We start from the raw sequence: 21595 nt of genomic DNA on the forward strand, positions 1-21595 counted from the left end.
TTGTGAGGCTCTGTGTGTTTGTGCTGATGCTGAGATCTGGCTATTTAGACAGGTAGCTCCTAGATCCCAATAGTCTCAATCCCAAGATTTACCAGAAAGGCAGCTACTGCATAAGGCCTAAATCTGTATTTAGTGCTGAAAAATCAGTGGACTATACTACCAAATCAGCTGCAGTAGTCTGACTTATTTCTCAAGAAAGTATGAGAAATTGCCTTCAGCTGAGATAAATCACTGAATGACATAAAAAAGCCTAGAAGGTACCAAATTTTTACTCTAATTACACCCGGTGGACAATCAGTTCCTCAAGAACTCTTGTAGGCTAGTTGAAATTACAGCCCTTTACAGGCCTCAGGGATCCATACTGGAAAGAGATCTGCATACTGGAAAGAGATTTGATGTATCAAATGCTTCTTGATGGCTACTGAAAGAAAGGAATGGAGAGTGCAATTTTGTGGTTTATCATATATTCATCTTATCTGGGGTACTATTCTTTGATTGATGATGGTGTATGGCTAGTTCTTGTAAAAGTACTTCAAAATAAGTAAGGAGGTTTTCTTAAAGAAATAAAATACATGTGCATTCTGCTTATGGCAGCACAGGGGAAATTCAGTGAATGTGCTAAATCTTTTACAAATTAATTTTTGCATATAGACAAAATTTCTTTTTCCTTTAAAGAGTGGATAGCATTACTTCATTTAAAAAGCATATTTCAAAAAATCCTCTTCTATTAGCTGCAGGCTTCAGTCTTGTTATTTCACTTTTTTATACATCCACTTCAGTGTTCCCAAGAGTTGCATTGTTTTTATTCACTTTATCCTCTTGTACTTGCTTGCTTTGACCTTTTTGCAGACTAAGAATGTTTTATCTTCTGCTTTTATGGGCATAAAGAACATTATTCCAGAGTCCTGTCAACATAGGAAAAGTTCCTTTTACATGTAGATTTCTCTGAAAATTCCAACTAGGACCATAAAATAGGCATTTCAAAGGACCAAGAAGGCATTTTACTTTTTCTCTGGAGGTTTATTATTCCAGGTACTGGCAGCAAAACCTGCGGTGTAGCCTGATTTCCCAGACATCACGCAGACTACCTACAGCTTTGAGTATTATTTGATGGAAAAAAAAGGAGATAAAACTGAGCCCCTTCTGACTCAGTAGTCAGTATCCACCTTAGAGAAAGTCCTCATATGATATTTTGGACTTGAATCTTCTTGTCTTAAACTTTTTTCAACCGAACAGTTGAACACATTCATGTTAACTGTCATGAAAAATAATAGGTTTAAGTCAGGTCACATTATCAACTCATTTATCAGTGTGCTTAGTCATTTTACTTACTAAAACATAAGGTTTTGTCATACTATTGAGACAAAAAAATAGGTTATGTTTTGTGGTGCTTTTGAGTCATATATTGAAATAAGTATTACGCACTGACTTAGCAACATGTTAGTGTGCAAATCAATGAATTTATTAGAGTAAATGCAAAGCTATATTTTTGATCTTGTGTTCTTGAGGTTTTAGTGATTTGTAAGTAGGCAAAAATATTCTTCAAGGTATGTCATAATGAATGACAAAGGCACCTGTTAATGCAGGTGTTTAGAGCTAACTATTTCCTTATAACAATTGTTAGGAAAAAATCAGCTGCTTGAATTTGACATATTTTTTAAAAATTCTTAGGTATGAGTTTTATTTTATAAAATTCTTTGTATAAGGAAGTGATTTCCTGCTTTGTTTATAAACCATCAAAAGAATGCAATGTGGTTGAAGTATGTGACATAAAAAAGTTGCATAGATTTAAATGTAAGGAACCTAAATTAGCCTAATGTAATATGCTTGTATATGAAGAAAAGAAGTATCTGAGAACATGTTTGACAATACATCTATGTGAGCATCTGCTGCTATTGTTGTCACAACTATCAAGGAAAACTGTATGCCAGTAAATAAGATGTTCATTATGCATGGCTGCTGATTTGTGGGTTGTTATGTATCGTATGTATTAATATGAAACTGTGCTGAATTGCACAGTGATAGAACAGGAGTCATGTAAATGTAGATTTACTGTTCGTAGGAGTGAGTCTGCGGCTCACATGATGCTGAACTTCATAGATATTCTTATTAATACAATGCTTTGGGGTGGTGGGGGAAGGGACGGGGGACAGGAAACATACATTAAATGCATTTTAGTTTACTTTTTGTTCTAACAGAGAATACTTAGTCTGTTCTCCTTCAAAAGAGTTTAGAAAAGGAAATGTTTATATTCTTTAACCGGCGTTTGGGAAGTGAATAATAATAAAATTCTAATTCCATTAAAACAAGATTTTTCTGCTCATCTCATGTATTATCATTCATCCCATATAAGTACCAGATTATCAGAGTTTGCATCTGCCTGAAATGCTCTTAATTATGATTTAATTTTCTGCAGTGTATTTTATTTAGATCTGAATCTGTACTTGCAATGAAGAGATGTCTGGTCATGAAAAGAATTTCCTAACAAGATTGATTTAAATCAGAGATGCCAAAACTTTAGCTGTCTGTCTTTGGGATGATTTATAAATCCTTTAGTAAAATTTGCAAGTGTATTTTAAAAATGTAGCGTATAATTAGGATCCATAAACTTTGTTGTAAATCAGACCGTGAGGCACCAAAACAACCAAATGTGGTTCACCTCACCGTCTGTATATAGAGAATTTTTAAAATAGATATAATTTTATCCTATGTTAGTGGGGGAAAAAGGGCATAGTATTTTGGTTTGGACCTTGTTAAGTAATGACAAAAAGGCCTGTCTTATAACTTAGTAGTTGAAAAATAATAATTACTCTGAATTGTGGGAATTATTAGTAAAGACAGCTTCAAAGAAGAAGCATCTGGACTGTAAGAAATAATATGTTCATGATTTCTGAACTAGTAATTAGCAAGCAAAGCACCCAAGGGAATAAAAAGGAACTTAAGTTGAATACAAAACAAAATTCTCCAAGTGCTAGATATTGCAGATCTGCTAGGCTATCTTCTGGGCTGGGAAAAAAAACAAACAAGGCTTGAGGGGTTGAAACTCCCTAGAGCTAGATTAGAAATATGATTAGAATTGGGAGAAGGGAAACTAAAAATAATACATCCTTTTGTTAAATAAGATCTTTAGGTTTTCAGATCAGTATAATTAGATAAAATCTAACTTATGTGGAAAAGACATTATTGAGGATTCTTTCCAGTACACATAGTATGTAGCTTATGAGGCCAGTGAATACTATATATGAAGTCATGACTTCTCAATAAAGGGAAGATGACTTTTTTAAAAAATATGTATTTTTATTGGCTGGTTTTCGGGTGTTTTTTTTTTTTTCTACAACTGTTCTGTATCATGCAATTTGACAAATACATTCAATGATGAGTGGGTGAAATGAGCAAGTAAAATACTGTACTCTATTTCATTATAAGTCGAAGGCAACAGTCTTTCTAATTACGTTTTCCTGTTGATATGCAAATAAGCTTTCTGAAATATTCACATTCATAACTTGAACTTTTTTGTGTCTGTGTTTGAATTGGAAATTTTTGATCATTTTATTTTATGACAAATTAATACTAAAATTGCTTTTAATATAAAATAAATGCAGTTCTTAGATTTGAAAAATTGAGTTGGTCTAGATCTAATTAGGAAATATAATAAATACCCACTATGTAATTCCAAATATAAATGAAAACCATGATCCTTAATGCTAAGCCTAATAAAAGCAAAAAAAAAAAAAAGCAACATTCTCAAAACCTACTTAATAATGATGAAGTGACTGAAATGGGATACTTATCACTTTTGCTATGTAACAGTGTTGAGCTGTGTCATAGGTTAGCTTTATTGCCGTTGCTGATCAGAGATGATTTTAAGTTTTCTATACTGAGCAATTATCTAATATGATCAGACTGAATGTCATCATAAATGCTTTTTTAATCTGCAAGATTTATTATGGTTTGAGCCTTCAGTAAATGAAAAATATGGAATCTGCTTACTTTTTACTTGGACATAACATTGTTAAAGTCACAAATTCAAGTAACCTGTAGTTTTACCATTCAGTTCCTAGGAAGTGCAAAATAGAAATCACATTCCTGATAGAAAGTAGGGAAATGTCTCTTCTAAATATAATTCAATTAGATGTATTATTTTAATCCCTTAGTTTCAAAAATTCATTATTTGCATTTTTTTTGCCAACATTAAATTGTACCCCCATTAAAAATAAATACAAAAAAAAAATAGAAAATATGAACAAATAAGAAAATGGGCGAAAAAACACCATTTCTCCTTTTGTCAATACATATGCAATAGAAATAGGTGGAAAAGAATATATGTTAGTATCCTGTATCCTACAGATTTTAAAAGATTTCTTATTTGGGAGGAGCTGAAAATTTTGCGTATGGTGCTTAAGAGGAATAAAATTATTGCAAATTATGGCAATAGAATTTTTATAGTACCGTGTATCATCACAGCTATAGTCTTAACCCGTCTCAGGCATTTTTCACTGAAGGCTAATAGGAAAATGAAATAAAGTAGTAATGGTATCTTTCAAATAAGTAAAAGAGAACAACATAGCATTTTTCACTTCTTTAAAATGTTTATAGTAGCATATCCTAGAAGCATACAGAAAAGCTCATGTGTACATATACATGCTAATAATAGCTTCTAGAATTTTTTTTTCTCTTGTGGCAATATTGTAAAGGAAAAAAATAACTCAGATCAGCTACATTGACAGCACAATTGAAAAAACAGATACTTTATCTCTGTGATCAACAGTTTGAGCCACTGAAATTATATTTCAAGTAGTTATGTTTTGGGTATCATAAAGTTTTGGATTTCTTCTTTTTTTCTTACACAGAGAGACAGAGTATAGTATTTCAGATTTAATGGAAAAATGTGCTTTTAGATTAGTATTAAAATTTTCTTCTTCTTTCCAGCTGTTAGCTTTCCTGTTCTCTCCATTTGAGTCTTATCTCAAACAGTAGAAAAATCCATTTCAGTGTAACATGCAAATATTTTAAGGACTTAAGATTGTAAAAAGTGAGTTATCAGAATATTTTCACAAAAATTTATAATGCCATGGGAAGATCAGATTCCTTTGTTTTAAAAAGTATAAACAAATATTTATTGTGTTATTTTTTTCCTTCTTTCTAGCATTTTGGAAGCCGGTGGGCAGCCATCTGCAGATGGACAGAAGATCGATGGGTTCTTCTGCAAGATATTCTTAGAAAATGGCAGCACTTTGCAGAAGAGCAGGTGAGTATTGTTAGTAGTTACAGATTGAAATATTCTTCTAAAAACTGCACTAGGAATGACCCAACTGAGGCTTTTTCATCCTGTTCTCTCCAATTTTCTTTCAGTGCCTTTTTGATGCGTGGCTTACTGAGAAAGAAGATGCTCTTAGCAAAATTCAGACAAGTGGCTTTAAAGATGAAAATGAGATGCTGACTAGTCTACGCAAATTAGCTGTATGTATTTTTCATTGTCCTACATTGTGCTCAATTTTTAATCCTGCTCTTAGACAGTATGCTTTAACAGAATAGGTATTTCTTTTTCTGAGAATGGATGTTATCTTCAGTGCATGTAATTAATTGGTCCATGATTTTGCTGATAAGATAACTGGTAAGGATGGATGCATTTTTAGGTTGTCTCTTTGGTCAAAAGTTTGTGAACTGAGTTAGTATTACCTTGTAACCATACCTCAACTGTGTTTTGGGAATCTATTTACATATGTAACATATACCCTTTTTCAACATATATTCTGCCTCATTCTTCAGAATTCCTCTGAATTTAGAGAAAATACTCTAAAATTCATCATCTTTATGGAGATGAAGAATTCGTTCAGATTGGCTTAGAAATATGCCTTTCTGTAAAGATGCGAAATTTGGCACAACCTGGGCTTGGAAATGGTTCTGCAGCATTAGGACATTTGAAAATAAAGTAATTTGTTAGACGTTTCATCCAAAAAAAAAAAAAAAAAAAGAAAGATTTTTTTATGCATGCAGTGGATAGGAAACATTTGTGTCTATGCTTTTGTTAAAGTGGGTGGATTATTACTGTAACTAGGAACTAAAGTCTTCTCTTTGAACAGCTTTTATTACTGATTTTGTCAAATAAAAAAACACCACTTTGGTACCTTCCAGAATTTGTTGGAAATATACCAAGAAGGAAATTTGTGTCCAAACAAGGGCAACAAAGCTGGTGAAGGTCTAGAGAACAAGTCTTACGAGGAGCAGCTGAAGTAACTAAGGTTATTTAGCCTTGAGAAAAGGAAGCTCAGGGGAGAACTTACTGCTTTCTACAATTACTTCGAAGGAGTTTATAGTGAAGTGAGGGTCATTTTTTTCCATGTCCTGCACTTAAGTTTTGCAGCCTCTAAAATGAAGGCAATGATGTTAATCTTTTTCATAAAACATGCTGAGATCTACTGCAAAGATATACAAATAGTTAATTAAATAAATAAATTCTATTAATTTAATTAACATATATTTAAATTGTCACTTGCTTCACTTAATGCAAATTTCTCATTAGGAAAAATAAATAAGATACCATATTAACACCGATTCTTTCTGGAATAAACTTCTCAGAAACCGAACAGCTATTTTACAACAGATGTTGCTCATTACAATATTACATTGACCAAATAAAGTTTTTGGCAATGTTTAAAAAAAGCAAAATAATAACTACAGTAAAAATTTGAAAATAAACTTATGAAAGCATAATACTCACAAATAAGGAAATTGCTTTATAATGTTCAAATACTGGAGTTTACAGTATGCACTTGATAGAAGCTATGACTGAGTTATTTGATAATTAATTTCAAAAATCCAACAGTCCTGTTTATTCTCTTGCCAATAGCTAAATGACAAATGTTGTTGTTAGCTCAGTGTCTCTTCCTGTACTGGAAAATATCAAAACTACAACATATTCATTACCATAAAACACTGACGAGTTTCAGTAAGAAAATGTGAAAACAGAATCCTCCAGTATGGTTTTACAGGTTATCTGAAACAGTCACAAAAGAGCATTAGGTAGTAGCGATCAGTAGGATTGCCTTCAAGCTGAATGTTGACTCAGAGAGGTTGTACACTGGACTTTCCAGGCTCCCAGCTGCATGGTTGTGTCATTTGCACACTCAGGAGAGCTCCCAGGACTCCCCAGACTACTGGGTTCCTCAGGAGAGATGACTGCTGCATAACCAGGGCTTGCCAAGATCTCAGAAAGATGCAGAATATGTGATTTTTCAATTCTGACAAAACTAAGCTATTTTCATAGAATCATAGCATCACCACGGTTGGAAAAGACCTCCAAGATCATCCAGTCCTTTTCCTTCACTGCTTTCATTTTTCTTCATCCTAGTAAGGGGTTAAATATTATTTTTCTAGAAATCTGTTTTTCTCCCTTTTTTAATATGCATTGTACGGAAAATACCACAAAACTTTAAAGCAACTTTATTTGAAATGTTGATATTGTTGTTAATATTCATGCAGTTTAAAGGTTATAAAGCCACACAGCTGTTAGTTTTTTGATTTATATCACTACCTGAAGCAAGCTTTAGTGTCTGGAGTTGCTCCACCTGTCATGTTATATTGCTTTGTGAAGTGCAATCTGTCCATTCCACTATGTCAGCTTTACCAGCAGCTTTTACAGTAACAACAGCATAGAGGTATTGGAGTTTGTACAAAACATTGTTGCCCATTTTCCTTTCTTTGCCAAGAGAAGCCAGTGGATGTAATCTTTTTGAATTTCATTAAAGCTTTCAATACTGTTTTTTAACAGTATCCTTTTGAACAAAATGTCCAGCTAGACAAATACTTGGGTGAACAATTGGGCTCAAAGGGTTAGAGAAAATGGGGTTATATGAGACTGGTGGCCAGTCACTAATAAGGTTCCCCAGGACTCTGTTTTAGGGCCAGTTATTGTTAATGTTTTCATCAATGATCAATACAAGATTTCAAGGTATACATGGCAAGTTTGCAGATGACATTATGTTGGGAGGAGCTGTTGACACCCTTGAGTGTAGAGAGGCTTTGCAGCGAGATCATGACAAATAGAGGGCTAGGCAGTCACCAACAGCATGAAGTTTGACAAGAGCAAGTGCCAGATTCTGCACTTGGGATGGGGCAACCCTGGATGCATGCACAGACTGGGGGAGGAGAGGCTGGAGAGCAGGCCCACAGAAAGGTACCTGGGGAATCTGACTGATGGTAAGTTGAATCTGAGACAGCAGTGTGCCTTGGCAGCCAAAATAGCCAACAGTACCCTGGAGTGTATAAAAACCCACACTGCCAAACAGTCAGGGAAAGGGATTGCCTCTCTCTGGTCTGTGCTGGTGCAGCCTCACCTTCAGCACTGGGTGCAGTTTTGGGCATCACAATATAAGAAGAAAATAAAACTATTGGAAAGCCTCCAAAGAGGGCTACAAAAATGGTGAAGTGTACAGTGGGCAAGACGTATGAGGAGTGGCGGAGGTCCCTGGATTTGTTCAGCCCAGAGCAGAGGAGGCTGCGGGGAGGCCTCATGGTGGCTGCAGCTCCTCACAGCAACAGGACCTAAGGGAACGGCAAGGAGCTGTGTCAGGGGAGGGTCAGGTGGGGGTTAGGGAAAGGTTCTGCACCAGAGGGTGGTGAGCGCGGTACAAAGCTGCTGGAGTTCAAGAAGTGTCTGGACAATGCTCTCAGGCATAGAGTTAGAATTTTGGGTGTAGCATTGTGGAGCCTAGAGTTGGACTTAATGATCCTTGTGGGTCTCTTCCAAGTCGGGCAATTCTATGATTCTATGATTCAATTTTGGGGGTTTTTCTTCTAAGGTGTTTTTTGTTTTTGTTTTTTGCTTCTGTCTGAATAACTTGCCTTCCCGCTGTTGCTTTGTTTAACAGATCCTAAAAGGAGATCTAGAAATGAAGAGACAAATGATGAGTAAACTGAAGTCACTCAGCCAAGACCTCCTTGTAGCTGTGAAAAATAAAGCAGTGGCTCAGAAGCTGGAGATCCGGCTTGAAAATTTTGCCCAGCGTTGGGATAGCCTCGTGCAGAAGTTGGAGAGCGATTCTAAGCAGGTCCGTCAAAACCATTGTTTTGTCAGTTGTTGACAGTCAAATCCTGTGCCAGTCAGATGCTTGGAGTAGTTTTGGTGCTGTTTGTTATGCTTTTTTACTTTTTTTCCTGCGTGATTTCTTAAGACACAGTTTTTTAGGATAGCACAATACAACTGCAATTTAACTTCCCAGAATATTAGTTATCTCTTTAATTTTTTCTCTATCTTTTCAGTGTTGATTACTTTCTGCTAACTGCATTTTTAGAGATGATAGAATCCAAAATGAAAATATTCCGTTAATTTATTTTTAATCTTTATTTTTGCTTACATTTATCTGATTTATAGATTAAAAACAGAGACCATAAAAATAGAAGCTTCTTGAAAAATAAAGAAAACTATCCTTCTGGCACAAATGCCAGAGGAATAAAAAAGCTATCATTTCTGATTATTCTATCCTGGTCCTTTCTGTTTACCATAATATTAAAAAATAAATGGGGGTTTAAATTTTCTAATTTTTTCAACTGGATAACAAAAATAAGTGCTCCGGTATAATATTCTAAAATGTATCCATTCATTTTTCCCAGCCATTTGTCAACTTCTTGTTTGATTTAAAACCAGATCAGACAACTTTTTTTTTTCCACTTCCTTATATCTCTTATATTGTGTTATTTTTGTACAAGTATTATATGACTAGTAAAATGGAAATGGACATTAAACCTTTCTCATAATAACACAGAACAGAATGCTACTGAATGCTCCTCTGTTCTATTCCTACTGCAGATTTTTGTAGTGATCTAAGGATCCCTCTATACCCTTGATTCCAGCCCGTATATATTAATTTTGCTCTGTGGTATAGTTCCTTGTGTAGCTGAAGTTGCAAAAATCAGTTTGGCAGAACAGAAGAGAGGAAAATAAATGGGGAATATTACAATTTCACTTAGTAATAGAAGTCAAAAGCAGTTTGTTCTATAGAGCATTTGTAACAGTTGATTTGATTTAACTTATGAATATGTACAGTAGGAAACCTGTTGTTTTTACACAGAAGAAAATCCAGAATTGCATTGTGAATTTGGGACAGCTAGGGCCATGTGATTTCAATAAGTTAGTACATCTGGTCATAAACTCTTGGTTTCCTGGTACTGGCATGTCTCATAGAAGCAGCAAATACTGTAGAAGAGTATTCATTATAGCCTACACAATCCTTATGTTCTTCAGGTATATATATTCTTGCATATGTAAAAAGGAGCTCAATAGCTCCTTTTAAAAAAACAATTCCTATTCAAGCTTCAAAATGTTATATTATTTTCATATATTTGTTAAACCATTACTAGTAATCAACACTTTAACCTCTCTGATTTTAACTGTCATAAATGAGAAAAGTTACTTTTATCTTATAATAATAGTATAAATCATAACAACAGGAATGATAGGCATGTTAAACTTTCATTAAATAAACTATGCATGCTAGAATTGAGTAAGCTAAAGTAAATTGCCTACCAAACTGAGAGAAGTAGAAATTGTGTAAAACAAATGCAATGGATACAGGGAAAAAAGAGGAATGGTAAGGAGGCTGCTTAATTTATTATAATCTGTCCATGTCCTATGAACTATTCAGTGAGAATCAGTGTTCTGGATTCAGACATTACACTGATGTACTCCTATAAATAATGTCTTCATTCATATTTTGTTACTTAGTTTCTTTTTTGAAACCGTATTAGTAGCATAGATGTCCTAAAATATTTGTCTTATTTGTAAGACCAGTATTTAAATCATGTATTCATAATGTTACGTGAGTTCCCACACTTTCCATGAAAATTTTTTAAAGTCAATTTTAAAGTTTAATTAGAAGGTAGCTTAAATCCTTCTTTCGTATACTCATCTTCACTCCCTGGAGGATGCATATCTTCATTTATTTTGACACATTCATGTTAATAGGCTAAAAAACCCGTTTCAATTAATAGTCTAGATCCTCCTGAAGAGATAGTAGAGTACTATCTAGTAGGTATATAATAAAGACTGCTGGTATCTTATATCTGTAAAACTGCTAAAACATGCAGTCATGATGGGTTGGGAAAAAAATAAACACAGTTTTTGAAAACAGTCCAAAGCATTAGAGAGTTTAGATTGTTGATCAGTCCTGAAAGCAGCTAAGTTCCATTTTCAAAATGGAACCAAGATTACAAAAAAAAAGCAGTCTCCTTGTGAAGTGAGCAATCCTAAGGCTGTACATCCATAAATCACAGAGCAGCACAGGTGGGAGATGCTTTGGGTTTCCAAAACAGTGTAACAGTGTTATCATAATGCCACACTTTTCTCTGAGGAGAAGCAACTTTGCTTGGCACAGAGCTGGTATGCTAATGTGGGCATATTGCTTCAAATTCTGGAGACATTTCATATTCAGTGCTAACTAAAGGATTGCTTCCTAAAGCACTGTTACACACTAGAGGTATGTCCTTGCGTTTACCTTAGCACTGTGAAATATGAATGAAGTACTTACTGCCATGTATTTCTAACTAGGCAGAGCAGATATTATTGGTGTGCTTTATTTGTTATAGAGCTTATTTACATGTATAAACAAGAAGAAAATGCCTCTAGAAGATCTAATTATTTCAGCTAATCATGAACTGGGGAGGAGAGAAGTTGGTAACAATAAATATAATATTTTCTCTAAAATTCATTAGAAAATGCAGATTTTATCCTTTCAACATGGGTACAGACTTCAGAATTAACTTTTTTTTCATTAATGATTCTCATAGTACCTTCCTAACTGTATTTTTTGTCATAATTTATTTCCCCTCTCTCTCTTACTGAAGTGTCACTAAATGATTAACTGGTTAGCAAAATAAGAAATTATGTGGATATCCCAGCCATAGATCAAAGCTGATTCTCCAATTAGACATAGAACAGTTATAAATCCCAAAAGAAATGTGCATAAAGTAGAATGCAAGTCTTCCCACGTTTAGCTGAATTCATTGCTGTGAAATTGAAGCATCCAATCTGAACTCATGGCTGAAGCTGCTGCTGCGATGGATGGCATAGATGAGAGAGACTGGCACCCCTCAAAAGCAGTTTATTTTCATCATGAAACTGCCTGCTTTTTTTCATTGAACACACACGGGAAACAAGGACAAGGACAACTTGTATAGAGTAGATGTATAACTTCTAGAAACTCTGAACTCCCCTTTAGTGAGCTCATTATGCTTCAATACATTGTACTGAAAACCTTCCCAAAGTAAAGAAAATGCCATTCTTCATCTGAGCTTCCTTACTCACATACATACATTTTATCAAAGAACTCATGACAGCTCCAAAAGTGAGTGTTAAGGAAAATTATGGCTATATCAGGACTCAGGGCATTTCCAAAGGCAGCAATAAATGATGTCATTAAAGGTAGGCTGCCATATAAAAGAGAAATAAAACGTCATAAAACTACTCAACTACTATACACACATTGTATATACCTTTATCTGTAGAAGATGAAAAGGAAGATTGAAATTTGTCCATTCCGAAAAAAGATGACTTTTAACATGTTTCTGAGATGAGCTTGCTGGTGTGAAACTGGAGGCAAGCATTGTATTTTGGAAGCCTTTTAAAGTGCAGCCTTGTGAGTCACCTTAGCACTTTCAGTATGATTTTCTACTGGGTTAAAGGTCCAGTCTGTATCACTCCTTCTCAGATTCATATTTGCCTGTCATGAACTTAAAGAGATGAGGAAACTATACTGTCATTATTTGGATTGTCCTTGGGTTATACATGAAACAAACCAGTGATTAAAATTGAGAAGACTTCATAGAAGTTTTTGCCAGGGAAGCAAACAAAGGCAACTTCCTTTTTGCTACTTTCTTATATTTTTAAGGATTTTCCTTTACCCTCTAATGTGTACACTTTTTAAATGTGAACCATCTTGCTGAACTTCACCTTGCAGTGTAATGTTCAGTACCTTTTGGGCTTCCCCATTCTCTGTAATTAGAATGATAATGAATGTCAGATTCACATCTTCACTTTCATTTTGAAATATATACTATTTAACCTCTACTCCTATTGATTAAGCATGAAAAATACTTCCTTAGTGTTTTGACATGTAAATTGTTACTCCCAACAGCATCGTGACTTGACTGCTCTGAGCATATGGTAATTACACTGCCTGCTTTTGAAGCACAGTTCCAAATCACCAGCTGGAACTGCTGCTACTGTGTAATTGGGAGGGTGCTGCAGATGATTCCTACGGTACCCTAGCTGTGATTTATTCTGTTTTATACTTGCATCAGTGTAGACTGTACCCTGATACTGACTGGCAAATGGAACATGGCAGGATGTGACCTCAAGTGTCAGAAACATCCTATCATCGACTTTCAGGTAGAATTGAGTGCAAAAAGAATTATGTGAGAGGAAGAAAAGGGGACTGAAGTCAAAACTGCATGTACGGAGCAAGTAAGGATTTGGAGTGCTCTTAGCTGCAAAGACAACCAAGGAACAGATACAACATCTGTTATATCACATTGCATAAACTCACATTACATAAACTCACATTGCATAGAACGGTACACCTCAGAAACTTTGATGTACTCTTCCTTTCTGTTCAGAAATAAAATTAATTTTTAAAACGTTGCAAAGAATGCTGTATTACTTGTTAATAAAACTACATGGAAGTGTTTCCTTATTGTGGAGATTTCTGTAGTTGAAAATATCAGTCAACACATCTTGTTGAAGGAACGAAACCAAGGATATTAATACGTAATATTGTAGTGATTAAAAAGTGGCGTTTTTTCCACATAATTTATGTAGTTCTTATGTTAACTAAGTCCTCACAGTTCACAAGCAGCTTACTACAATTGACATAATTAATCCAAAGATTTTAGGAAACATCTGCTTTGGATCTTAATTTTATAGTGTTCTGAGTTGTTCAGATTCTTCTCTGAAATCCAGGTGCTGCACTTTATATAGTGAGAAGCACAGCACTGAGTTGGCTGCTTTAAGTGAGACTGCCACAATTACAGTGGTAATGGACTTCCCTACCCATCATTTCCACTGGCAGACTGGACAACGATCAGCAACACCTTTTTATTCAGCAGGCTGTGTGAAATATTCAGCAAAGCTAGCAGTAATTTTTTTTTTTCCAGTTTTTTGTTAACTTTACTGGTGTTGCCTGTTGAAAAGAGGCTGGTTGCTAACAGCATGCTCCTTTCCTCATCACTCCAATTTTTCAATATAAGGAAATGGGAAACGAGCTGTAGTTAAATACCAAGTACACCTCTTCAGTGTTTTTTAGAAATGCTGTTGTCTCAAATAAGGTTAACTCAATACTCTCACTGAGTTCCTGATGCAAGAACTAATAGATTATTTACATATGTAATACAGTTCCATGGAATTTTAGATACTAGTGTTCTTGTCTCTCTATTGGAAGACCTTTGTAATTATTGCATGTTAGCAATAAAAGAAGCAGCAGCACTCTTCCGGTATGCAGCTCTCCCTGCTCTTGGTGTAAAAGTCTTTCTTTTATTTTCCATTTCACTGCCCTAAACTGTTTTCAGGTGGTCATTGGAGCTGTGACTAGAGCATTTTGACAAATAAGCCATCAGCTGGGAGAACAAAATAAGTGACCTATTTCTGATGAATTAAGGCACATTAAAACTAGCTGCCTCTATTTAAGTGGGAAGTTTGTAGCTTGGTGTTATATAGAACAAAATATAAAGCTGCAATACCTGTACAACAAATCAACAAATCAAATATTTCAGACAAATATGAGAAGACAATACTGTTTATCATCCCACCCCTCTTCTTTTTTTTTAATGCAACTGGACTTTATTAGGAGTTAATTTTCATTTTACCCTGTAAAGTACATGCATTATATTGGTGTAAATGCATTATTTTAAATAACATGTTTCGTATTTGAGTATCGCTGTCTCTTACTACTTCTTCCTTTTAGTTTTTAATTATGGAGTGAAATTGAAGTAAATTTACTTGTCTTCTAGTGCATGTTTTCTACTTTAAGATTTCATGACAGAAAGCTAACTGCCTTTTTGTGCAAGTAGGTTATGATGAACTATATTCTGGTTTGAAGATTTATAAAGGGTAAAAATAGCAACTAGTAATTTAGTGACATCATAATGCTTTATGAGTTTTTAGGAATAAATCTTCAGAATGGCAGCAATGTAACAGAGCAGTGGTAACATTTCACACATTTTCTATTATTCAATTCCCTCATAAAATTGACCTTTTTGTTACCATTTTTTTATTTTCTTCATTCACCATTTTATAAGAGGGAGCCATAAGTTCATTCTGTTTAGGATTCTCTCTGATTTTGATATTGACTTCTGCAGTTATCTTAATCACATAGCATGAGGCAAATCAAACAATTTGGGTTGAGTTCAGTATGATGTTATTTTTTTCTGAAGGTCAGCCGATGATTAGACAGGAGCAGTTTCTCATTATTTTCCTATTGCTACTCCAAACGATCTTTGCTGGAATCTTTCAAACAGTGTTTGACCTCTGCTTTAATACTTCTCACAGGTTTCACAGGCTGTCACTACCACTCAGACATCACTAACACAGACGACTGTAATGGAAACTGTCACTATGGTGACCACAAGAGAACAAATCCTGGTTAAGCATGCTAAAGAAGAGCTCCCACCACCACCTCCCCACAAAAAGAGGCAACTCCTTGTGGATTCAGAAATTAGGAAGAGGTGAGAATCAGTAAGAAATGGAGAGTGAATAATGGTAGAGTTGGATGAGAATGCCAAATTAGTCATCTGACTTCAATATTTCAATGTGGAGTTTTTTTAAATTAAAATCCTATTTCTATACTCAAATACCAATTGATTGTAATCTTTTGTTACTCAGAAATAATTATAGAGATTTTTTTGTGCATCTGTCCCAACTATTTTGTAGTATAGAATGTTAATCATTATGTCAATACCATTGTGCTAGTAATTACAGTCAGTAGATGTATTTTACGTATGGCATTCTGTGACTGTGGTCTTGGAACTTGGAGAAAAGAAAGTTTTCAGCTTTTTAAATTTTTTAAAAAATAAGTTTTTAGTAAATGCAAGTGGTGTAGATAGTGCTTTGTTTCTAAAGTTCAAGTTTTATTTTTTTCAGTTTTTAGAGGCAGGGTTAATACTTCTTGAAATGTGCAGTACTATGATTTTCAGTGTTTTTCCGATGTAACTCATACAAGTTACAGTGGATTTTGGAATAATACTGAGCACTTGTTAAAGTCACAAGAAAGACTTCTAAAGAGTAGAACTGGCTCAAGCACTGAACTTAAGAAGATGATATTAAAAGCAAGACTTAAAACTCTAATTCTAGTGGGGTGTTTGGAAGTGTGTGTGTGTGTGTGTGTGTGTGTGTGTGTGTATTTATGTACGTATTCAGATAAATATATGAATTCCAAGGTAGCAGACTTAAGGACTGAGAGGAATATAAAACTGCAGTCAATGTCTTATTTCTATAGAAAATGTCTTTTTTAGTTCAGTGTGTTTTCAATTGTAACAGCAAGTTATTTTCTCGTCAAATATTCTTTGACATCATTAAAATAGACAACTATGTATTTTATTAAGAGGAATAGGATATAGTAAGTATGAAGAAATCTGATTTTCGTTGTTTTAACTGAAAGAGTATTTCAATAGGGGAAAAAAAATAAATAAATTCTTAGAGGCACCTTTCTTTATACAGACATCAAAGTGTGATTTATTTTACCCCTTTTTGCTCATTCTAAAAATAAGGTTTCTAGTTAAACCTCATTATTTAAGAAAGCCAAACATCTGTTGTAAAAAGAGTGACTCACCACTTTCTTGGAAAACTGTTTCTTCTATGAGTTGCCTTTGTCTTCATTGCCTATAGAAAGTCCCTAAACTAAAGAAGTAAATTTCAAATGGCTAAATTTGGATGAAATGAATATTATATTCTAAGTCTCAATTTGCAAATATTTTGAATCTCCATGGTTTCTTCTGAGAGGGAAGTGGTTTGGGGTTTTTTATGATGAGGGTGAATGCTACTTCCACTTTTTCTCAGCTTCCTTCCTCAGTACTTCTCAAGCTCTAGGCATCAGCCTGTGTTGCTACATTCTGGAAAAATTCGTGCTCCAGATTTGATTTCTGCATTTTGTACATTTAGGAAAGATTTCTCAAAGATGCACTGCACCTACAGTGTGAATTGCTAGACACTTAGTTTCAAGGGAGAAGAAAAAGTAGTTTAGCTGCTCTGTGAATATTGTGTGAGTAGACTGTGTAAGAATATGTTCTACAGCTGCTTAGTTGAGGAGAAAAAATGGATGGCAAATTTATTATTATTATTGAATTTTATTTTCCAACTGCTTTGAAAGAATTAGAAGTGTGTGAGTCTCATTTATACTGAAGAATTTAAGTCATTTGACTTTGTAGACGTGCATAAGCAGGAGTTGATTTCATATTTCCACTGTGCCAATTCATTGTGGCCTAAATGCATGGTAAAGAAGCTGTTGTTTTTTCTTTCCTCCTACAGCAACTTACTACCATGAGTAATGGAAAACAGAGAAAAGAAGTGGGTGAATTGTTGTTTTTTTTTTTCCTTCTAAAGCTACTTTCTAATTTAGTGCTTTAAAACTTCAGAATAATTCAGGGATGTTCTCACTTTTGTTAGAGGTCATAGGAAATCTCCTTTACCAAATGAATTAATTTACAGACAAGAATGGAAATATATATATATATACTTGGAGCTGTATAGAAGTCTTAAAACCAAGTATAAGACATTAGGTCTTAAGATAAATAACATAGATGAAGTTTTTAGGTTAAAAAAAAAAACCCCTGTATATAGGAGAAAGGGTTGCCAAGGTGTTATTTTCACTTACATGGCACTAGAAAAATCATAAGTCAGTTCTGCAGCATAGAAAAATCTGAAAATTATTCCATTTAGAGTAGGTTTTTAAATAGGAACCAGGATACAGCTTTTTAGCATTTAATTTATACATATTTATAATTTTAGTTTCTTGAATAATACCCAAGATATCTTTCTTTGCCAGCTAATAAGTAATTTTGTACATGCATCCTAATGTTTCCAAGGAAAGCCTGTCATAACATTGTTATGAAAATAATGTTATTGTTCAGATTTGAAAGAGACCATGCCCTTTGAAGGAAGAGGTCTGTTAAGACAGGATAGTTGCTCCATCTAGTGTTTCACATTTAATAAGTGTTAACAAAACTGTAAGTGTTGAAAATGAAGTGACCTTCATTTCATTAAAAAATTGTATTTGAGGTTCTAATGCTGCATTATGTTGAAAAGTTTCAGTTTTCTTTTAATAGGAAAGTATTAAAGGAAAAAATATAATGACGTACTTTAAGAATTTTTGGCAGCTGTTCTTTCAAGTAGTCCAGTACAGTACAGAATTATATTAGTCTGAACTAAATGATGATTGTTAAGCACTTTTACAGCAATTCTGTTGGGCTGTTTGACCCTTGTCCTCTTATAGAAATGTAGCTTTTTCTCATTCGCTATCATCTAACAGTCTTTAGCAAGTCTAGAAATAGGAGAGCCATTTTTCTTCAGTTTTCCAGATAGTCCTGGGTCTCAGCATTATGTCTGCGTAGCTAGTGCCAGAGAAAAGAAAAAGGTGCCTGAGACAAAAGATTATAATTTTATTTTGTTTATAGAATGAATAATTTGTAAATGTTTCCATCTAGAATGAAGAATAGCTTTGGATACATCAAGTTCTGTAAATGTGTGTACTTTATAATTTCATGTCCACTATTTTTTAACTCTTTATCCTGTTTGTGTGGCAATAAGTGGCATAAATTACTAATAAACTGAGAATAGATATTCTTCACATTTAGTGTCTGATACTGCCTGCTGTACTATGGAAGTGTTGCCTGTTGGCGCTCAATGGGAGGCATGACTGAATTTAAAAATGTTTTACATTTCTAGCCACTGGCTGTTTGCTGGAGGCAAATGGTGTTAATGAACTAATTCTACAGCAGCCTCTAGACTTCAATTTTCCTCAGCTCTTTTCTCTCACATATGAGAAATGCAGTGCATCTAATCTGTCTGGATTTAATCAAAGCATTCCATGACACTCTTAAGGAATAACTGCTAAGGCTGGAGAAGGTATGGTTTATTACTATAAGAAAGGTAACATGGAGAAGTGGCTAAAAAAAGAGAACTATGAGTTTAAAAGGATTGATTTAATATTTCCTTTAATGCCTCAGTATGCATTACAGAAATGTGCAGATAATGGTGTTGATGAAGCTAAACTGAGTAGCGTCACAAGAGTAGAGGAGGTCCAGAAAATCAGTCAGAAATTAAAGAAAATTCTTTGAGGGAGGACTGAACCAAAATATAGGAGAGAAAAAAAAAACATATATTGGGGTAAATAAGCATTAAATTGGTAGATAAGAACTAATACTAATTGATCAACTTCCGAGCTAGCCCATCAGCTACAAGTATAAAGGATGAAGAAAGCAGTTTAACTATGCCAATAGGTATGGTATTTTGCAAAGTTGGTTGCCTAGAACATGTCAGAGCACAAGAGTGAATAACACTGCTGATGAGTGGGGCATTTCAGTCCAGCCATGGAGATGCAGTTCGTCAGTAATGTGTTTCTTCAGAAAGAATTGTAGCATTCCCTCCCAGCTCAATATGAAGGCAAATATTCTTATATCTATGTAACGTTGACATGCCTGCTGTGGTTTTGTTTGGATAGAAAGGAAAAAGCCAAGTATAAAGGAAACTGTGAGGCAGTTTCTATCTGTTGAAAGAATGAAAATCTGAAAGCATGTTTTAGTCATAGTAGTAGTAACAATGTAGCAGTAAGATGAAGTTATGTTAATTTAAAGATAAGATTATGTAATTTAATAACTTCTTATGTGAATCCATACAACGTTCAAGTTATAAGCATAAGTATGTGGCAGGTTGGCGCATGCATCTTACTTCACAGTCATTATCTTACCATGGCAGTGTGTGTAAAAGATGAAAAATTTGAGTTTAAAATATATCACTGTCTTTAGCTAAATGATCACAGAATAGAAAGCTTAGGTTGGAATGGGCTTCAAAACATCATAATGTCCAACCTTTTTGGGGTTGAGAGCCTACATGAGATTATCTTGCACCCTATTCAGTCACATATTGAAAACCTCCCATAATGGTGAAAGAAAAGGAAGTCTAAAGGATGTGATTCCTTAGCACATTTTCCTTACCTACCCCAAACTGCAGCAGATAAGTAGTGCAATAAAATGAAAAGTTACTGCAATCAAAAAGTGAGGTTTTAAGCTTCTTAGCTTAGGTAGAGCCACCACACAATATTGGGAGGAGCTGATCTATTTTGCAGGAAACATGAATTTCTTATTTACTGCCTGTGGTGTAAAATAGAGAAAAGCTTGTGGCCTCTTCTAGTGGGACACAGCCCATCTCCATTCCAGTGCCCTTTGCTTCCATGTGGTAGGCCATAACTTCTCAGCACGAAGGGCTAAACACCCACTTTTCCCCAAAAGCAGCCTGTAATACTCTGCTCCCAGAAATGGTGGGAAGGATATGGGACCACTGCTAAGAAGAGGCCATAACTCCCAAGGGAGCCTGGCTCTTACTGAGACAAGGCGCTCAGACCCAACAACATGCTGAGGGGAGAGGTAGCCTCCTCAGTCTCAGGCTGACCAGGAAGGGGGCTGCCCTCTACTCAGGCTGCTTCCAGAACATTCTGCAAGATATTCTTTGCTGAATATTTGGCTAGGAACTCCATGCACAGAAAAACAAAATATAAGTTGTGAAATGCCTTGAAGAGGCAGATTATCCTGTATTGGAAGGGAAAGCCAGAAGAAGGAGTAATTTTTTGAACAAATATTTTGTACATGTGATCTACACAAGAGAGCTGTGAATGGGAATCTGCAGTGGGCTTGTGGTTTAGTATGATTAAGAAAATGAGTTGTTATAACAGATGTGTGGGTCCATGAGGGGAGTATAAGGTAGCATCTCTGTTGTGGAATAGCAGACTAATTGGAAAACTGAAGCATGAGCACTCCATAAAGAATTTATGGGACCCTCTTCTGCGGGTTGAAATTTTAGCTGGGCAGCATCGTTACATGCACTCTATATTGAGGTAGTTATCTGGAGTGATTGTGTCAAGTGATGTGGTGTTATTCTCTTCCAAGGATTTATTTTAACAAATTCTACATGCACCCAACTTTATTGGGTGAGAAATGCAATATTTCATTACTTTTTTTTTAATGTCAAAGATATAGTTGTATTTATGAGATTTAAAGACCTTATTGATCAAATATATCAATCTAGAGTTACTATACTTTGTAACTGAAACTACTCAGAAATGAAATGTCCAGTCATCATAGCAAAATGATTAAATGCCATATTCTACCTGCATTTCTTGTTTTTATAAAAAGTGAATATGAGAGATTTTTTTCCAAGGTTGTTGAAATGTGCAGTATGCCTTTAAACTATGTTAAGGATATTTCTGTGCTGCAAAAAGAGCTGCCTTGGAATTAACTTTCATCTCTTTTAAATCCAATCCTTCCCCCTTTTTCTTCTTTTTTCTTTTTTTTCTTTTTTCTTTTTTCTTTTTTTTCTTTTTTCTTTTTTTTCTTTTTT

At 34.7% G+C, this 21595-nt stretch overlaps 1 protein-coding gene across 14 annotated transcripts in view; it reads left to right on the top strand.

Moving 5' to 3' along the window:
• The window catches only part of DMD (dystrophin), a 1007484-nt gene that overhangs the window by 299176 nt on the left and 686713 nt on the right, over positions 1-21595 (top strand). For all 14 annotated transcript variants that reach the window (XM_021408144.1, XM_021408061.1, XM_021408111.1 and 11 more), the window contains 4 exons: positions 5147-5248; positions 5353-5460; positions 8871-9050; positions 15539-15714. In XM_021408144.1, the coding sequence (XP_021263819.1) occupies positions 5147-5248; positions 5353-5460; positions 8871-9050; positions 15539-15714 (566 nt within the window). The remainder of the gene's footprint in view (positions 1-5146; positions 5249-5352; positions 5461-8870; positions 9051-15538; positions 15715-21595) is intronic.

The sequence above is a fragment of the Numida meleagris genome, chromosome 1, assembly GCF_002078875.1.
Source record: "Numida meleagris isolate 19003 breed g44 Domestic line chromosome 1, NumMel1.0, whole genome shotgun sequence".
Classification (NCBI taxonomy): Eukaryota; Metazoa; Chordata; class Aves; order Galliformes; family Numididae; genus Numida; species Numida meleagris.